This window comes from Pavona decussata, unplaced genomic scaffold (assembly GCF_977016875.1).
Source record: "Pavona decussata unplaced genomic scaffold, jaPavDecu1.1 SCAFFOLD_135, whole genome shotgun sequence".
NCBI lineage: Eukaryota > Metazoa > Cnidaria > Anthozoa > Scleractinia > Agariciidae > Pavona > Pavona decussata.
The window spans coordinates 17,013-37,442 of record NW_028145548.1 but is presented as its reverse complement, the minus strand read 5'-3'; the positions used below and the strand labels follow the sequence as shown (position 1 = coordinate 37,442).

Genomic DNA, 20,430 nt, shown 5'->3' with positions numbered 1-20,430 from the left:
TAATAAACATAAGAAAACAATGAGACTGGCTATCCAACACATCTCACGGGGTGCTTTGCCCACAGCTCATTCATGGTTGAAAAGAAGAACCATACTGGGCTTTCTACATCGTATGTTTTTCTCAACAAAATTGGAGTTACATAGTTTTTATTCAGGCCTAAGATTATAATAGCAGTTTCGGATATTTTTTGTAGCTTTTTTATTATTATTTGCTCTCTCAAGCTAATGACAATTTCGCAAATAGTACTGTTTAAATAAAAGACATAAATTTACATTTTAATTGTAATAATGTATTATTAACCTGAGGGCTAAGTTAAACGGAAAGTTTTCTAGTTAGCAACCAGCCTTTTAGTTTCGTTTCGGCTTTTAATACAGGTTAAAAGAATATGCTACAAACAGTTCGGCTACTTTATTTAAGATGTATAATATATTGGCGTATACTCTGGTGCCGATTTTATAATCCAAAACGCTTTACTATTCCAGTTAAAATGGCATTTTACGGAAATTTTATCTAAGACATATTTTGTTTATATTGGTTAATAGTACTGTTGACGTTTGGTAAGCTGTGATTGGCTAGCATGCGCGGTGGCATTCAAAGACGTTCTTATGTTTATCTTTCTTTCATTCATCTACTTTTTGGTGAAAACCGGAGCCGGTTAACTGGTGACGGGCTTCAAGACGTCAAGCGATGAAGTAACTGACGATACTGGGAAGACTTTAGATTTCAATTGCGAAAAACGTCTCCGTGACCAGGGACCGAGGCAATCAAAAACTAAAGGTGTTTTCGGGTGTAGAATTGTGTTTAATTCATCGAAACTTGCGGTAAATACGAAAAGTTTAGAGTGAAGCAGATATTTGTTGAGCAAAGTGTGCACCTTTACGTAACCAAAATGGGGAGAAATGAACCGTAAATGACGAGATCATTCAAGCAAAATACTTAAAATATTGTCTTCTTTGTTCCCAGATCATTTTTTCCCTTTTAAAGACATATTTGTGTCAGCTAGTACAGAAAGTTTCAGGAAGCGGAATTATATTACCCGAATTTACTGGTTGTTGTTGGTCTAACGAAGACTTAAACTTTCGAAAAGTTAATGAAGGAATTAGCCTTTTAGTGCTTCGAAATTTTGAGGTGACATTTTGCTGAGGAAAACTGAACATGACTAAATCCGAACATGACTAAATCCGAATTTCTGAGGCGATTAAGGCCATCCTAACAGATATCCACCGAAAAATACTGCGTTTAATGCCTCTGAATAAATCGTTAACAGTGACATAACAAGCCGTCACCATTAGTGTTAGTAAACATGATCATTCAGATTCACTTATTGACTGAGTTGTCACAGTTGCTTATATTAAGGCTATTTCAAATAGCTGAAATAGATAGACACTTTAGTTTTTAAAAACAAACACATTGCATTTAATATACTGAATTGCGTGTTATTTAATAACACCCTTGCAAATAAAGAAAAGTGGAATCTTTTTGTAAAACGTTTGATGAATAAAATCTACCATCCGCGGGAAAATTGGGCTTACCTACTTACCTTTAAAATCTTCAACAGATGCGGGAAAACGTACTTCCAAATCTGTTTGCCTTATAACTAAACACTTGAAAAAAAAAAAGGTTTCCTGCATGCCCAAATTCTCTACACTTAGATGCATTAAGATATAGCCAGCTTGCGTTAGACAAGCCTCGACAATAGGCTGGATGTCACTTGTGCATGGCATTGGGACAATTTCCGAAATCGTGGCGTCATCAATATACTTCTAAGAATCAACATTGGGGAGGAGGGAGGGGGGGAGGGGTTCAGATTATTTATGAAACTGAAGAGCCAGTGGCTTTTTTGTAACCTCGTGAAACTCTAAAGGGAACCTCACCCCATTCCAAGAGGCGGTTTCTTGACAACTTCACTTTCTACCAGCCGTTCATTAAAATATCGATGACCCACCCACTTTTTAGCAAAGAGGGGCATTGAGAGCAGAAGAGTCTTGCTCGCAAGGATGCAACAATCAAGAAGAACAAACGCTTTATGGTAGTTAAATAACACAACACGCACGCCGCTTCCCGTCAGTTCCATCGGTGGCCTGGGCCCAAGAGACTAAACCTGACTAAGGCTTGAGTGACAGACGAATGTGGAATTCCACCAGACTGGCTTGGGTCTACCATATCCAGTAAGGCGTGGGCAAACATATTGTTCCACCACAAATTACTTCAGCTAGGTTAGACATTGCAGGTATTTTAAATATTTCGGGCGGCAAGGCCAGAACCCTGCGCAGTTTATATAATGAAAAATATGGCAAACTAGTTATGCACTTCATTCTGGCCATCCGTACCAAAGAAGGTTTTTCGTACTTTAATTCAGAACACACGCAAAGTAATTGAAAACATAACCCAAACTGAACCATTAGTTTTGGGTTTACGTTGATTCCAATATGTCTTTTACCTTTTAAAGTGAACACTAAAAATAGGTGACAATGAGCCTCTTTAAGAGGTTCCATTATTCGTTTTTTCTTTAGTGACTCAGCAGGGGTAGCCTGCTACGCAGACGCTCTTTGGGCTCGTCATGCATTCCTCCCCCTCCCCTCCCCTCCCCCTCCGCCCCTGTTGTAGGAGGCTCTACAGCAGAGGCGGATCCACAGAAAATCCAGAAAGAGGGGCCGTAGAAATTGTGGCGGGAACGCAAGCCCCTCCCCCGCTCCCTTCCCCCCCCCCCCCCCCAAAAAAAAAATTCTCATTCGTGGAGATTCTGCTTTGTAGCATATCTGGGACGTTTGCTCGGAAGACAGACTTTAACAGGATTTTTTTAAACGAGTATGTGCATAATACCACTCGAAAGACGGTTACAAAAACATTTTACCAATACAAGGAAAAAGGGGGGCGCGATCCCCTTCGACCCCTCCCTCCACTCTAAATCCGCTCCTGCCCAGTACAGTCAACTCTCGCCTAGTGGGCACCTCGCTATTACGGACACCCCGATAATACGGACAGCAGCTAAATCCCCGGCCAAAAATAAATAACAGACGTTTGACTGAAATAAATTCCCGCTATTACGGACTCACGCTATTAAGGACATTAAGTCGCGGTCTCAAGGGTGTTCGCAATAAAGGAAGTTGACTGTATGACAAGCTCTACTGGTCGAAATATTGGCCCTTAAATCTACCTTTTCCTTTATCAGTGGCATTAACTATACATGTTACGTTGTCTACGCTATTCTACACACAGACCGGGAAACAGAGCACTTTTAAGACTCAACTCGAAAAGGCAATAAAAGTCTGCTAACAATTACATCCTCTAGAGTTCTGACCTTTATCGGACAGTTGAATCCGTGACTGCTGTCGGCCTAATGTTCTCTCAAGGATATGTACATCACTTTCGTTTAACGAGTCTAAAATGTTCCTCGCCAAACGTTCAAACATCTCATCGACGTTATCAAGAGTCTTGGCGCTCACCTCCAGGTGCTCCATGTCATTTAACTCCGCGTAATTTTGAGCGCGTTCAAACGCAACTTGTCTTTGCAGATCGATCTTGTTCCCTATCAACATGGTCTTGACATTTTCGCCACAAGACGTCTGGACAAATTGCATGTACTTTGGGAGAGCCTCAAAACTCAGTGGCTCGTTGACGTCATAGATTAGAAATGCCCCGTGTGATCCTCTGAACAACGCAGGCGCAATGCTGTCGAATCTCTCCTGGCCCGCTGGGTCCACAAGTCTAAGTACCACAAGCTGATCTCCAATCTGCAATGGTACGGACTGCTGGTCCACACCGACTGTAGCCCTCATCAACAAATAGGGGTAGTCGGAGTCTACGTATCGTTTTATCAAGAGGGATTTCCCTACGCCAGAGCTTCCAAGAAGAGCTATTTTCAACTCGATTCGTTTTTGGCTGCCGTCATTTCTTCGCAGGTCTTTTATCACCTGAATGATGGTAGGTCTTCTTACTGGGTCGTTTTCAAGACACTGGAGGACCGTGTCTCTAAGCGGGTGAAGGGTGCCCATCTCTTGGAGTTCCTTCCGTCGACGGGTGTGCTCCAGGACTAACTGTCCATCTAAAAATGTAGAGTCAACACAAGATTTATACAATTCAATTAATAAAACTGGTTGTAGAGCTATGCTAATTAAATTACGCTTGGGGGAGGAAAATAAATCAGAAAGGGAAAAAAGTGTTTACAGCAAATATATAAGAATATAGTATACGTTAAATTAATATATATCGTTTATTAAGAAGATATAACGAAGAGACAAAATTCTCTGTTACTCCGAGTTTCGTGCTCATGCACTCATCAGAGTGCGTGAGCACGAAACTCGGAGTAACAGAGAATTTTGTCTCTTCGTTATATCTTCTTATTCAGAGCTCTACACTTAAAAAGTCTATTGAGCACTGTTTAACAGCTTTAGCCACTTTATTACACGTATATCGTTTATTATTATAAACAATTTAATATCATATATTATACAATTTATTATTATATATTGTTCATGTTTGGCTGTCAAGTAGCAAAAGTTTGTATTTCTTGTTAAACACATTGTAAGGCAGACACTTAAATACCATTGGAATTGTTTCCCAGGTTTGTGATGCCACTACTCTAAACCATATGCTAAACCATAATTAGTTCTAGAAAATGGTCTGTACAGGTTTTGACTAGTGGCAAATCTGGTATTATATTTATGGATAGAGAAGCTAGGAAAACGAGATCATGGAGTGCAGGGGGTGTTTCTTTTTGTTATACGATAGCATGAAACTGATGGTTTGGAAATTTAGGTGGCTACGTTTTCAGGATTCATAAACAAGAATTCTATTCCATCCAAATGATGCGTGGGTAATCATTGTAGTTTCAAAGTATGCATTAAACATTACAAAGTATGCAAATCATGATCATCCGGGTGAGTGTAGTCCTGAGAAGGACTGTTTGAGGTGACATTGACTGACGTTTCGACAACCTAAGCCTAAGTCATCTTCAGAGTCAAGTGACTACCGCTCAGGTTGTTGAAACGTTGGTCAATGTCACCCCAAACAGTCCTTCTCAGGACTACACTCACCTGGATGATCATAATTTACGTACTTATGACATGACTCCTGGGTTCAAACCATTTTACAGTTTAACATAAAAGAATTTCTTAATTTGCATTTTGAAAAATTATTATAAATCCTGGAAGTTTTCACTTCTCATTTATTGCTTGAAGGTAGTGAACCACAGGGATCCCAGGGCTAAGTCATCATCTTCGAACCTTCTCCATTACCAGATTATCATTAGCTAGCAGCTGTGAAGAACCTACATCAGGATCCCTAACACACTGTAACCCATCCACACACAAGAAAATAAAAATAAAATAAAAAATAAATGGGAATTTCAGTGGCCTCCACAGAGTGGCTCTTTCATCCATTGTTCCCGGGTCGAATTGGAATTTGCGAATATTTGTTTTTGTGGAGGGAGGAAAACCGCAGAACCAGGAGAAAAACCCTCGAAGCAAGGACCAGAACCAACAACAAACTCAACCCACAATATATGGCATGAACAAAAGGAATCAAACCTGGGCCACATTGGAGGGAGGCGAGTGAGTGCTTTCACCACTGTGCCATCCATACACCCTCAAAATTGCAAACCAAAGGGGGTCACCAAAAAGAACAATAGAAGGACATAGGGCATGGGGCAGGGTCATTAATCACCAACCTATTACTGGACAGGGTGTCTAACCAGAAAATTTAGCTAGTGAACATCACCAAGACATGAATGAAGAAAGCATGATTTTCAAACAATGTACATAATGTACATTTTAATTTGCGTATGTCAATTTTTCATCCATGTGTGCAGGTTCAAGAAAATGCCCATATGCACCCCAAGGTTGACTGCAGCCAAACATAAAAACAAGAAAAGGCCATTGAAGATAGGGTTTTTACTTCGAGAGCTCAAAAATGATAAGTTTTTGGAAAGTCTGTAACTTTACTAAATCATTTTGCAATTTCCTAAAATGTTTCAAGACTTTTTTTAAAGTGAAGTATGTGGAGACTGGTCGGCATTGTCTTTCTTTTCTGTTTGAATGTGAGGCATCCAGAAAAAGCAATTAATTCCATATTGGTTCCTTAAACTTTTTTAGTATATTGTAAATGATTTGGTAAACTCTGCAGACTCACAAAAAACTCATCTTCTTGGACTCAAAACCTTATTTTCAAGGGACTCACATTTGACCACATTTAATCCCCAAGGTAGGTCATTGGAAATTCCATGTGGGAGGGGGTCTCACAAGGCACATTTTTACATGTAAGGGAAAGTATGAAGTTAAGCTGGAATTTCCAGAAAGGTGGGAGGTAAAAATTAAAAAAAAAAAAACCTATGTGGGGAGGTGGGAGTTATGCATATTTTCTGGAACAACATCGTACAGTTAAATTTAGTTATGACCCATAGATGTATAAGATAGAAAACATAATAATTTGACAAAATGGTTTCAATTAATACAACTCAGAACTAGCATGGTACCACAACACCCCATGTAACTTCTCCATGATGGTGAACTGAAAACATTTCATGTGATACCAAGTGAAGCGAGAGTGGGAGGATTGGGAAAAAGCTACACAATATTGTATTGTAGGAGCTTTCTGAAAACCACTGTAGTCATCATTGAAAGTTTCCTAACAAAAGGTTATTATTCCTTTTCCTGAATCCTTTAATCATTTGAATGACTGCAATTTTTCATAAAGCACAAAGAGGTGGAAGCTTTTGAAGAGACCCAGAGCAATACACCAGGAGTGTTGAGTAATATGGTAGAGTAGAATGATGGATCAGAGAATTAACTCTGTCCTGTAAGTTGAAGTGCAAAAGTGAACCATAAACTTCCAGTTAAGTGTTTAAGCCCTAGAAAGGAAACGGGAGAATTCCCATGTGGCAGAGAAAAAATCTCCGAAATTGGCAGGAATTGAGCCCATGACCTCTGGATTTGATTGTCTCCTGCTCTACCAACTGAGTTAAGAGGCCAGATGGGATCAAGTCATGAGTCATGGTAGTTAAGTTGCAGCAAAGTGAATGTAAGGGGTACAAATGAATGATGTGGGGAGCAGGTATGGCACAGTGGTGAGAGCACTCGCCTCCTCATATGTGGGTTGAGTTTGCTGTTAGCTCTCGTCCTTGCTCTGAGTGGTTTTTATCCGGTACATGTACTCAGGTTTTCCCCTCTCCTCAAAAACTAACACTTCTATAGACTCCAATTCAATTTGGCAAGTGTCCCTGATTAGTGCTCAGAGTGCACTAAATACATTGACACTTATTAATAAATAATTAAAAGTGTCCTTAGTGCTAGCTGCAAACCAGTTCATATGGTAGACTGGGTCAGACAACCTTGTCATCTGCCTTGGGGGTGGAAGCTGAATAATGAATCACGAATAATGGGATTAAATAAAAAATGAATAATGAATATTTGGGTTTGAAAAAACAGGAATAATGAATAACACAGCCATGTCAGTGGAATAATGAATAAAACATTTGTTTATGTACTTCCTGATACTTTTTCGACAAAAGTTTGTTTTCGCGAAATCAGTCGGCAATCCGCAAAGGAAAACTACATCAAAACTACAAATGACTCCTTCCGAAACTTCAGGCTAGGACTATTTTAGTCTGCCAGACAACTTGACGTAATGACCTCTTGAATGGTTTTCTATCTGGGCTTTCAACGTTTGACCTTTGATTTACGTGGATGGTTAGTGATTGCTTGGTGTCTCAGATTGGTGTTGGTGTATCGACGGTGTATGCATTGTCGGTTTGAGCTTTTATTGGAATATTCTATTTAATTTATTTGTTTTCTGTTGGTCAAAGCGAAATTTGCCTAAACTTGTATGACCTAGCGGCCCTTTAAATAGTTATCTGTAAGTTAGGCATGACATTTTTTTTTAAACTTGATGTTGGTTCTAGCAACTTAGAAAATTTCGCAACCAACCAGGCTAATTGCCCTGCAGGTATGGTCCTGAATTCAAATTTGTGAACATATAGCCACTGGCAATAACATTGCTTAATTTGGACACACATAGTCCTCTTGAGAATTGTGTATATAGAGAATTTATTTTGTTTTGGCGCAATGTCTTATATCATCAATTCAAAACTCATCAATAATTCGTAAGTCCATCGACCTATCAAATGGTCAATAAAACATCACGTGCAGTAGTTTTAATACCCGATAAAACCTCCTCCTTATTAATATGCAGTGTTTAATGTTTTTCTCGTATGCTAATTTCCAACATTCACAAAAGCATCATTTTTATGAACTTTCTTGACACACGCTTTTCCGGGAAATATGTTTTTGAAGCGGTTCAAAAAACTCGCAGCACGTGTTTAATCGGGTCTAACACCACTCGGCAAATCCCGATAAAACACTGCTGCTCATGTTTTAAACATTACATAACTACGTTATGGTGTTATTGTCAGTGGTGTTTTGGGATAACGTTTTAAAAATTTGTGTCAGTTTGTGGCAGTGAGAAACTCTGTCGCAAAGTCTGGCTACAAAATTGTAATCATAACCACAAGCACTGCATCTGTTTATAGTTAGAGAGAACTTGTATCTTCTTTTAGGTAAAGTGCCTTACTAAAAGTCGCATGACAGCGTTATGTTGATTAATTTAAAGGGGAAGTATCACTCAAATTTGCTGTCATTTCAAAACTCAAAAATGTTTGTCTCTCTGTCAACAGGAACAACAAAATCATTGTCAAGTTTGTAATAAATTATCACCCCAGTGCAATAAAACTGTCGAATAGTGCCTCTGGCCAGAGACAGAGTAGGCTGGTATAGATCGAAACTTGAAAAATGTTAGGCTAATGGTTTTCAAGTTCTCGCATTTTTGTTTCCAAAATGTGCTAGAACAGATCATGAGTTGTTCCTTTCAAGAATTGAGTTGGTGTCTTCCTCTCGTCATTCTAGAATTATTTAGCAGCTGATTGAAGGTCTTATTTCATTATTGATTTTTAACAAAAGATATCAAAAACCCATGATATTACTTCCCCTTTAAGGTCTTGTGACTGTTACGTGCTGTTTTCAACAATAGTTAGGTTATGTTTGTATTCTCGGTTTTCACTGTCACGCCATTGAAAAAAAAAATTGAAACCATTCCATGAATGAAGTCAAGAAATTGACATGGTATAGAGGATAAATAAATAAGGCATCTGTCCAAGTGTCAGGTCTGTGCGGCATTCCGTACTCGAGTTATTTGACAAAATGTTCCACATAAATTTATAGAGCTTAGTATGGAGACGCCATGTTTGTGTCCCTCTGAGGGGCACAAACATGGCGGCCGGAAATACAAAAAAACATCTGGAGTTCACTTTTGCCAGAAAAGAGGTTTGTTTGCCCTTGTGAATTTTCGAATGTTTAGATTAATATTTCTCCTCAAACTTAAATTGTTTAGAATGCTAAAAATCACACGAAGAGTCATTTTTAAGATACGGAAAAGCTCTGTCACGGCCGTCCTCCTTGGTCACGCACGATGGAAACTCGGAAATTGAAACTGTTCTATTTTCAAAAGGAAGCACGACATCGAGCTAAGAAATTGTGAACAGACATATTTTTAGGTAATCTTTCCTTGAATGAAGGTAAAAATTTTGTAGGCCTCCCAGTTTTGAATTTTAGAATTTGGTGACGTCACGTGAAAACCGAGAATAGATGATTGACAGTAAAACCTTGTTCAAGGTAAATACCAGTGTATGTATGCAGAAGATGCCGAAAGGTACACGCTAAATAGTCTGACCTCCACAGGCAACTGAACGGATGGGAAATCCCCAGGGGTGGGGGCGGAATCTAACAATTATGGAGTTGCCTGTGGAACCGGCCATGTACTAAAATGAAAGTTAAATCGTGCTACCTGAATAGCCCATAGTACCGAATAACATCTCATAATTATCAGGTGAGTTATATTATTACCAATCGGGTTATGATTAAACCTAAATTTAACAAGGGTAATCCTTTGCACCCTAAAGCGATTATGAATAATGAATAGCCAACAAGAACTTAAAAAGAATAATGAATATTTGGAAGAAACAACCAAGGAATAATGAATAACCGGGGTCAAATTATTCAGCTTCCACCCCTGAATCTGCCTTAACCCCCCTCCATTTTTGGATAGGACTGTTAGGTATTGTAGGTGCCTTAGTGTAATAAAATGACTGTTTGCTCTACATCCCCTAGTCCTTGCAGATTTATCCTGGCTTAAGTTAGGCCTGGTTCAGACGCCGAACTTTTCATGGGCCGAACCTAATACCTCGAATTAAGTACATAAAAAGTTCGGCGTCTGAATCAGTTGAGAACGGCTGTTTCAATTTGGAACGGCTCAGCCGTTCTTCCCGCTTGGCTCAGCCGGCAACTTCGGCTTTGGAATGGCTTTAATTCAGACACCCAACTTTTCATGAGCCAAACCTAATGCATAAATTATTATAACGTATTTCAAATAAAAAAAAAACGCTAACATTTCGATTGGTTTTGCCTCAAGTAAATTAAGTTCGGCTAATTAAGTTCGGCGGCTGAATCAAAAGGCGGGATTTTCGTGATTTGGGCCGATCTTAATTTGAATTAAGTTCGGCTTATGAAAAGTTCGGTGTCTGAACTGGGCCTTAGCCCTTATGATCTACAGTGCAGGCCAGAATTAAGCGAACCAAAACATACGCGTAAAACGCGTCTGCTGCGGACGCGTATACGCGTCTAAAAATCTGCAGATGCGCGTCTAGTCAGACGCATTAGTATGTATGAGCTAGCTCATTGTTTTCGTATTGTTGATCTTTCATTGTTCTTTTGAATTGCCTGGGAAAAGCCTTTCAGAAGGGTTTGACAAAGTATGACTACACTTGTCGACTTTCTTGTAGAACCGGCTCAGCGCAAGAACAACTCCATGTTGTTGAGCGCATGGAAGAACTTAAAAAAAAAATTGCCGCGAGGCTTACTGTATTTTGCGAAACGAGACGAAATGATGAATAAAATCTGTAGAATTGAAGATATCAAGACTACAACAGTCAGACTTCTGTGTGTGACAAGCTTAAAGAGGAATAAAACGCCGGGAATGCAGTGTTTCTAAATTTAAAGATCTGTACTTTGCGAAACGTGCTCTGCGTACGTAGACCGTGAAAGGATTTAACTTGTTTGTTTATATTTCTAAAGGCTATGCTTATTTATTCCTTGCCGCAATGATGATTCGGGTAGTTCGAGAATAATACAGTATTTGTGGGTAAATCATATAGAGTAAACAAATAAATTACGACCCGGAATAAGATCAGTCAATCCACCAAATGATTTTCAACAGACTTCGCGCCTCTCGCGCGCTTCGGTTCAGATTTGCTGACTGACCGTGAACTTTCCCTCATTGCACCTCAAGCATTTACTATCTCCGGCCGCAAAATGTAATCGTTCAGTTGACTTTAAAGATCCAAGGCAATTCCGTTGGTTAAAGGCTTTAAGTAAAATACGAAACTTCAATTTTGCAAAATTTCATTCGGGTCTAGTGTGAGCGATAAGATCGATTCCCCGGAACAAACCTAAACGTAAAACACTGAGAGTCTACTGAGTACCGCAACGCTTGATGCATTCCTATATTTACGTTCACTTGGATAAAGCCATAATAGCAACTTTGGCAAGATTGAAAGCTTCTTCTAATGTTGTAAAACACTGACAGAAGCCGTCGTTTCGACGTAGAAAGAAATTGCCACGCTGATAACATCGGGAAGATTTCAGTCACGTTAGGCAACCAAATTCCTGCACATGTATCACGTTTCATTCGACAACAACACGATGTACGGAGGTTCTTGTAACGAAAACTAGATGCTTTTTTATTCAATCAACACAGGAGCCACAGTGCCTTTCCAATTAAAGCCAACTTGTGCCATTTTCACCCCTTCGAAGAAACCTCGAAACGCTCTCTTTCGAGTCACAATGTGCGTGTAATTTTTGAAATAACTGAAGGCATAACTCGAAACACTCACCTATCATTCACGAGTTCGCGCACAGAGCGCTTTGATTTCGAACTTGTAAGTAGTATTCGACTAATTAGCTTAGATTTATATTTTCTATAACATACGATGAAAAATATTTAATATCGGCTGGGGGTAGTTTTTAAAGCCGCCAGTATTTACGAAGCGGATAAGATTCGAAATATTAGCTGTCGCTCGCTGATTTCATAAAATGCTAATTTTGTGTTTGTCGTTAACCAGTTGAAGTCTTTTGTTTTGTTTGACAATACCACACAAAGAGAACTTACGGCGATGAATAACAATGGCAAAAACGCGCACATTTAGACGCGTCTAAAAATACGCGCATACGCGTTTTTGCTGCGTATAAAACGCGTCTGCGTAGTTCGCTTAATTCTGGCCTGCACTGTAACCCATCTGGAAATGACAAAAAGAGGGGGTTAACCCTCCCCTGGGGTGGCGGGGGGTATGGATATACTTTTCAGTGTATATATGCAAACTAAAGTGGTGTAGGCTTAGACTTTTTTTTACCATTAGCTGCAATTAGCTTATAAAAATATTTTTAACAAGTGAGATGAAAAGAGACCCCCTTTGGTGAACCAAAACGCAACATTTCCCCCTTCGACAGGAACCAAATGTATTCACCCGTGGACGTGAAGTTCAAAATATCCCCTACCCCTTGGAAGGCCTTTTGCATCAAATTCCCTATACAGTCCCCGGGCACGGAAAATGGTTAAATGCCCAGGGTATACCCAGGGAAAATATGTTGAAGGATCCAATAATTTTAAATTATTGATCAGCGCATTTTGTCTGATTTTGTACATCACTAGCTATTAAACTGACTTACCTATTGTATATGGCATCAATATAGGCTTAGGAGTCGGCAAATGGCCCACTATCAGTTCAAGTAAAACAACACCAAAAGAAAATATGTCTATTTCCGTTCCGTACTCAAGACTGAAGCCTCTAGAATCTCGGCCGCGGGGAAACGTTTCCGGGGCCATATAAACGTACGTACCAGGCACAGGAGTAGCTCCTACACGACGGTAATTCCTAGCTTCCCCGGGGAATTCTTTCGCTTGACCAAGATCGGCAATCTTTGCTCTCAATTTCGAGTCCAGTAAAATGTTATGCGATTTTATGTCCCGGTGAACGATTGGATCATCGCGAACATGCAAAAATTTCAAACCTTCGCCAACGTCCAGCATGATTTTGATCGTCTGGTCGAGTGAAATTTTTGGAGTCGTTTTGGAATCTTTGTAGAACGCGCGGAGATCACACCACAATAGCTCGGTGATGAGAATAGGTGAAGAACGATCCGGGAAAATAACATCGTACATTTCCACTATATTTGGGTGTTTTAACACTCCTAAGAATTCACATTCTCTCTTAAACTTCTCCACTCCTTCAGGGTAACCCCAAAATACATCGCTCTTCAGTTGTTTCACGGCTACAAACCTTCCGTGCCACTTTGCTTTGTAAACTACACCAAAGCTTCCTTCGCCAAGGACTCCTTTGATCTCAAGTCCTTCTACACCCTCGATGTTTATAGTATTTCCCATTGTGACTGTAGTGAACAGACCTGATGCTTGAGTTTCTCAATGCAAACGGAAATTTCACGGAAGTGATCAACAAACACCATCCCGAGAACGCGTGATTTGTCACGCGTCACGTCTGTCACGCCGAGCAACGAAACTCCCTGTCAACGCGTCTGAAACGCGAAACGAAGAAGTGGTGGTTTTAAAACAGGTCAAACCTGATTCATGGCAGAGAGCCACGTTCGTTTCTGTTGGTGTCGTCTTGTTTCTTATTTTACGTTAGGTATAGGCGACGTACAAAGACTGCTGGCAGATTCATGTTACAGTGAAACCCGGTTTATCTAGGGCGTATGGGAATTGCGAAGTAATTGAAACTGCAGTGGAACCACCCACCTTCGGGCCGCGAAAATGTGGTCATTATAACGGGGTGGTCGGATTAACGAGGTTGTAAAACTAAGAAAATGATTGGAATTTCAATTCGTTCGGGGCACAAAAAAGTAAATAGTCGTATTAATAACGAGGTGGTCCGTAGTAAGGTGGAGTTCCACTATATTGCCTCTATTAGGCCAGCCTCGCGGCTCGCCCAAAAGAGAGCTTGCTCACAGCCTAGGGTTCCATTGTATGTCTTTTCATCTCTTGTTGCCAGCGTGTTGTCTTTGCCGGCGAAGCTTTAAGATTTGTTTTAATGATCACGCCTTGGGAACCCCAGACTCGTTAAACCAAAGTGCATGACGGTATTTTTTCCCCGCGAACTATTTTTAGTAGCAGTTCACGGATGGTTCGCTACACAGACAAATGTATGGAAAGTTCAAAACACGACTGGACTCTTTCTGGCACAGTTACATCCTTCCAATTTTTTTCTGAAAATCCTTTTCCTAGTGCCAAAAGTTTCCAATTGATGAATTTTTCAGAAGTGATGTTTTTAAAAATTATTTGACATCGGATTTCTATACAAACACTGTTAATGTCAAAATGGCGTCGAAAACCGTGATAAGGCCTATTCCAATTATGCTCGTGCCGATTGATGTGACCATTACTACGCGCGTCGCGCGCGTCGCGCGCGTCGCGCGCGTACTGCGCGTGAGGCAATTTTCTCGCGTACACTCGCTTTGCAATCCAGTAAGAAAGCAACTTACCTCTTGTAATGATAATGATTCTTAGTCATTCAAGCATGTACTTCTGTGTAGGATAAATTTTACTCTAGAATCTAAAAACATAATCTGTTAGTAATAGTTGAATAGAGCTTCCCGCAGAATGGCCACGAATACATGAGTTCGAATCTTTGTGAAGCAAAGTTTTTCATGTGCTTTTAAAATTAAAATGGTATTTGTTTGTACATCAAAATTTGAAATTGATTAATGCCATCTTATACATAGTCTTGATCTATTACTTCTGAGGTTTATGTATCAATGAAATTGTATTGCAAACGACAACTCCTTGTCAGTCAGGAACAACGAACCCAATTTCAAAACTTTGTTTTAGCTGAGCATTTTACGTATACATTTAAATAGCCCTTTTCACGGTTAATGTTTCTCATTTGCATTACAATGTTATCCAACGTGGATGCGAGGCAATTTCGGGCTAAAACGACAAAATAGCACATACATGCTAGATTTCATTGTAATTCAAATGAGCAGAGTTAACCGTGAAAAGGGCTATTGCACGAAAAAACATGTGACCCCCGCTTGAATACAGACGGTCCTCCGGCACCAGCCATGAACTTCACACAGCGACCCAGCATATTGCCTGTCACCCTAGCAGATCACGGTACAGTTAGCTGCCGGTTAAACCCGGCCTGTATTCAACAGAGTTGACGACTGTACCTGTGTGCAATGCCTGCTGAGTGCATTCCCCGGCAGACCGGGATAGGTTGACTGCCACGACTACACGGGCCTCGGGAGCGCGAAAGTGAGACAAGCACCAAGGGGAACGCGCGAAACTCCTCCACCCAGCTTGAGGTCGCGTGATTGGCAACTATTGGCCAGTTTCCCGCGTGTGATACTCTTTTGTTTTTATAGTTTAGAATCTTCTGACAGGGAAGGAGATGTTGCTGCTCTAGACTTTGCTCTAGGTGTTTGGTAAGGTTTCTCCAACCCTTAGCTTTTAAACCATTCTCTTTTGTTCCTCTCCGTGACGGTTCATTGAGGATAAAGCTTCTTTGTGCTATTTTTTTACCTTACCATGCACTTTTAATGAAAAAGGTAGTTTTCATTAGGAGCCGATTTACAAGGGATGAGATCTTTCATATAAAGTAGAACGGTGCGTTGAATCAGGCCAGAGCTTTACACTCAAAACCATGGAACTTTTCCCAAGAATAATGGAAGTAAAATCCCTCAAATCTCTTTCTTTGACTTTCAATTATTTTTACATTTGGCTTGATTGGATTTAAAGCAGCACATTATCCTGATTATCTAGAAAGAGAGAAAAAATAGACCAAAGAGACAAAATTTTCTTTTAGTTCCTATTCAAAAAGTATATATTATTTATGCACTTGTCCGCTGGGAAATTCCTCATTCGGTAGACTATAATTGAATATAGAATTCATCTAAGTATAAAAAGTTTTTTTTTAAATTCATTAATAAATGTCCAACTTCTTGTGCTTCTCGATCCCTCTTTTTTGTCAGTTCAGTAGCTTAAGGCTCTTCGGCTCAATGTTACTACACGTCAAGTTACTGATAAAGAAGTAAGCAAATTCCGCGGGTTCATAGCATGGTAAAAAAAACATGGTTTGGACTGACTGTGGTTCCGATTGCTTCAATTTGGAAATCAATGTAACTGTTATTCAACCGCTCATTACACAATGTTACACTTGCCGCGTCATCGGCTAAAGATCCAATGCAAACTTGAGGAAAGCATAATCCAAGGCAAATAGTGATATTTTCCCTTGAGAATAGCATTTTTTTAATTTTTACTTAGTACATGGACCAATTGGCATCAAGGAAAAGGAAATTGTTTGAAGATTCAAACGCGGGATCAAAGTAGAAGAAGGAGTGTTTTTTAAATTTCAATTTCAAAACATATTTAGATTAGTAACGTGACGAAATATGAACAAAATTTTATGTTAGCTTCTGTTTCCGAAGGCTTCCACGCGCTCCAAAACGCGCCCTAACCGTTGTAAATTGCTAAAGATAAAGGGAAAGGAAATTCCCAAAAATACTTAATAAATAAAAAATGTTGAAAAATAGTCCAGTATATTTGTTATCGTGCGTAATTTTGATTTGATAGGGCATGAGCTGAGGTTATTGACTCACATTCTTGTCGGACGAGTAAAAACTTGAAAGTTTATTGATTTTTATTTTTCTTATTTTTCGGATGTCGAAATGGCACTTTAAAAGATATTTTCAAAGAATTTTAAAGCTCAACCGATTGAAACACAGACAAAGCAACCGAAAAAGCAATTTAATGAAGAAAACATGCACCTTAAAATTATACGCGCTCGAGAAACGTTTTGTGTTTTATACCAGCCAAGAAATTTATCTTCAATGATTGCTTCTTAGTCTTCATGCATACGTTATATTTATAACGTTATTTGAAGTTTGCTTTATCCAGTGTAGTTCCTGGTGGCAACAGAAATAGCAAGAACTGATCAAATAAGCTACGATAATCTTGCGTCTGCGAATTAGTACAAGCTTAACCCTTCAATTGGTTGGCTTACCTTCGACGTTTTCTTTTCGCTCGTCAACAGACAAATTGCCGAGGCCTCCAGTGCTTTCACTTTCTTCCGGCACCAGTGCGATAATAGGTTTGGTGTCCCCGAAAGGAAAATGTGATAACAAGGGCACTCATAATACTTTTTTGAGGCCATTTTCAACGACAAGAAAATAAAATTGCAATAACAGAGAATACAGCCACAGCAATAACAACAACACGCTCACCGGCTGCAAATCGTTGGCAATGGCGGGAAAAATTCCCGCCTTTTTCTGTCGGTGCGCGCGCGGCAGGCTTGGACAAATTAGGCCATTTTCATGAAGGTGTCATTTGACTATAGGACTACCAGAATTCATTTCGTTTTCTTTTTCAATTCAAATTTTGTTACTCCATTGGAAAGCAAAGAAAAATAGCTCTAATTAGCACGAGAAAACAAAGAACTAAAGTATTCAAATGGCTCCATCACAGGCTCCATCATATATCTACCCGGAAAAGGGTTGACTTAAGGAATTGATATACGGATTGGGCTACTAATCATGGGCTTCTAGTGTAACCCAGCGGCTCTAATACGACTCTTATTTATAACTCGGTACAGTGTACAACTCTAAAGTAAGTTTATTATTGAATAATTTACAGCAAAGGTATATGTGCGGCAGGACTTAAAGTTTACAATGTTCCCAGTCGAAAAGGCGGAAATAAGTAAAATGCCTTGTTTGACTATCTACATTTTTAAAGTCTTCTTTACGGAGAGTGTCCCCTTTAAGGTGATTCCCCTGTTTTGCACTGCGCACCTCTTCTGTGCATAACAGTCGACCCTTCTTTTTCGTTTAAGTAATTTCTCACTGGCCATTTGTATGAAGACAGTACACATGCAAACGCAAATAAATTTAACGAACGAACTTTCTACAGTACCTGTGATCGGGGAGCTGCCTTTTTCAAAACTCGACCCAGTCTTCTCTCGTCCGTAAAGATTTTCAAACAGGATGTTCGCGCTTTGAGGATCAATAGTTCGACGACGAGCACGGTGACCCCCACTTTTTAATGTATTAATTTAAATTAAACAACGTTATCTGCAATATGTCTCGATTTCAAGAAAAGTTTAAAATTCTGCTTTAAAATAATTTGATTTTAAGGTTGTAAAGAACAAGTCTTTAGATAGTGCTGGGTGTGTACGTATGAAGAGAATTCTTGATTTTGTTACATAATGAATAATTCTTATAAAACTAAGATGGTTTAAAATGTATTTCAGGGTCCTTGATGTTGAAATTCTCTAATAACCTGATCCAAGAAGTGCCTTTTTCAGAAATTCTAGTGACCCTTTCTGCTTACTAGGGTTATAGGTTATGAGAACCTCGTCGGTCGCAAAGTTGCTGTAAAGGCCATCCATGTTGTGCAAAAACGAGCCCGGTGACCCTTATTTTTTCTTGCATTTTTTTAATATACGTAACATGATTACCAACTGGATGAAGTTTGAGAAATTTTTTATTAGTTGCTCTTTTAAGGGGGAATCACCTTAAGAACATGCCCGTAGCGTAACTTTAGACGTTCTATTTACACCCACCCACTTTATATGCCAATCAAGGTTATTAAATGTTAATGCACGTTCACTTAATTATCATAATCAAAGCACACTAAAAAACATTGCAACATTTGATTTGCAAAGCTTACACAGTTTATGGCCATGGTTTATTAAAAGTCCAATTAAAATTCCCAGGCTATTTTGTATTGCTCTTTTTAAATGCTTATTCACTTTTCATTGTGACGAATTAACATGTTGATTTCATTGCCTTTCTCACTTTTTTGTGTGATGTATGAACTTCCCGTGTATGTTATAACTTTAGCCTTTCTACTTACACACACCCCTATTCGTAAAATCGGTAATATACTCCTGTAAATCTCAAGCTCTTAAACCTATCCCATTCTTACAGCATTCGGCCGTTTACGCCACACCATACTCTCTTTGCCACACTTAAAGAACTATTAGTTAAGAACTATCGTTTATTTATGCAGTTCTCTCCAGTTTCATTGCAGTGTTATTTACTGGGTGCCCTGGCCCGCTGACTGACTAAAACTGCTTGCGTCTACAGTTTAAAATGTTACACAACTCTTCTTCTTCTTCTTGTCGACGTTGAAACAAATTTTCCTAAATATTAAATGAGACTACTAAGAGCAGTGTTGAGAATATGCATGTTGATACTTAGGCTTGAAGGGTTAAAGTAAACAGACACAAGAAAAAAGAGAAACATGGTAATAGATCAAACAGTGGTTGCAACGTGAAAGGACATAGCTTGTTTGTTTTGTGTGTTGATCCTGCGCTTTCTTTCAACAACACCCAGGTGTTTTAATGTCTTTGAAACATGTGTTGCTTTCAACCGTGGCCATCGTCTGGGACTCCTTCTTGAATAACCTTTGTTTCTCCAACAGCATTTTCACCGTGTTTCTTGGCTTCTTCGTCTCTCTCCTTCTTCGTTTAACGACACGAACCTGATCTCTCTTGGTACATTTGTCGCCAGTTTTACGTTTGCCTGAAACCTTGGCCTTGTTTCGATCTTTCTTGATCGCAGGGAGATTTTTACTGGCTTTACCTCTGAATGAGACCGAATCAGACTCTTTTTTGTCGACAGAAAAAACGGAACTTTGGGAATAATCCAACACACGGTGAGGAGCGGCTGGTTTAGCAGGAAGACGAATATCATCCCTTGATTGTACACAGGGATTAGCCGAGTAGTACACTCTTTCCAGCCGAATCGTATTGATAGAATCCTCAGAATCGCTCCCAGAAGAAACGGAAGGCTTGTCAGGAGGAAATTGATTCTGATGCTGCGTACTAGAGATACTCACAATCTGCATTTCAGTTTCACTTGCACTTGACTCACTTCTTTTATTCTTGGGTTTACATTTTTTCCAATGTATTTCCGTTTCCAAACCAACGACAAACGTCTCTAGCTTAGATAATCTACTGTCGGAGTGACTTGAGTTGGGAATGACAGTTCCCTCTGATGGGGGAACTGTGTTCTTTCTCAACCTCTTTTTCCGTTGGGCACAATTATTTTGCTCATTCTTCTCTTCAATCAGTGGCTTCGAGTCGACTGAGATGTAGCAACGAGGCTCCTTCATTGTTACAGAATCTTGGCTTTCATCTGGGACGTTTAACGCTGGTAAAGTATGTTCCACTCTACACAAACCTGGTACGTGACCTGTTGGGTTCCAGGCCGAGCGCGGCGCGTCTCCAGACTTTATGTTGTCGCCAATCCTTTGGTTAGATGTCTGCTGTTTATTGACGACCTGTGAGTCATTCACAAGTGATCTATGGTCATGTA

The 20,430-nt window shown here is 39.6% G+C and overlaps 1 protein-coding gene across 1 annotated transcript; it reads right to left on the bottom strand.

Moving 5' to 3' along the window:
- Nucleotides 1-1,220: 1,220 nt before the first annotated feature.
- On the bottom strand, nt 1,221-14,041 carry LOC146467455 (uncharacterized). Its single transcript, XM_085125764.1, has 2 exons — nt 12,772-14,041; nt 1,221-4,046 (listed from the first exon to the last, which is right to left on the bottom strand). The coding sequence occupies exons 1-2, from the start codon at nt 13,484-13,486 to the stop codon at nt 3,274-3,276; spliced, it is 1,488 nt and encodes a 495-aa protein (XP_084981890.1). The 5' UTR covers nt 13,487-14,041; the 3' UTR covers nt 1,221-3,273.
- Nucleotides 14,042-20,430: the final 6,389 nt, after the last annotated feature.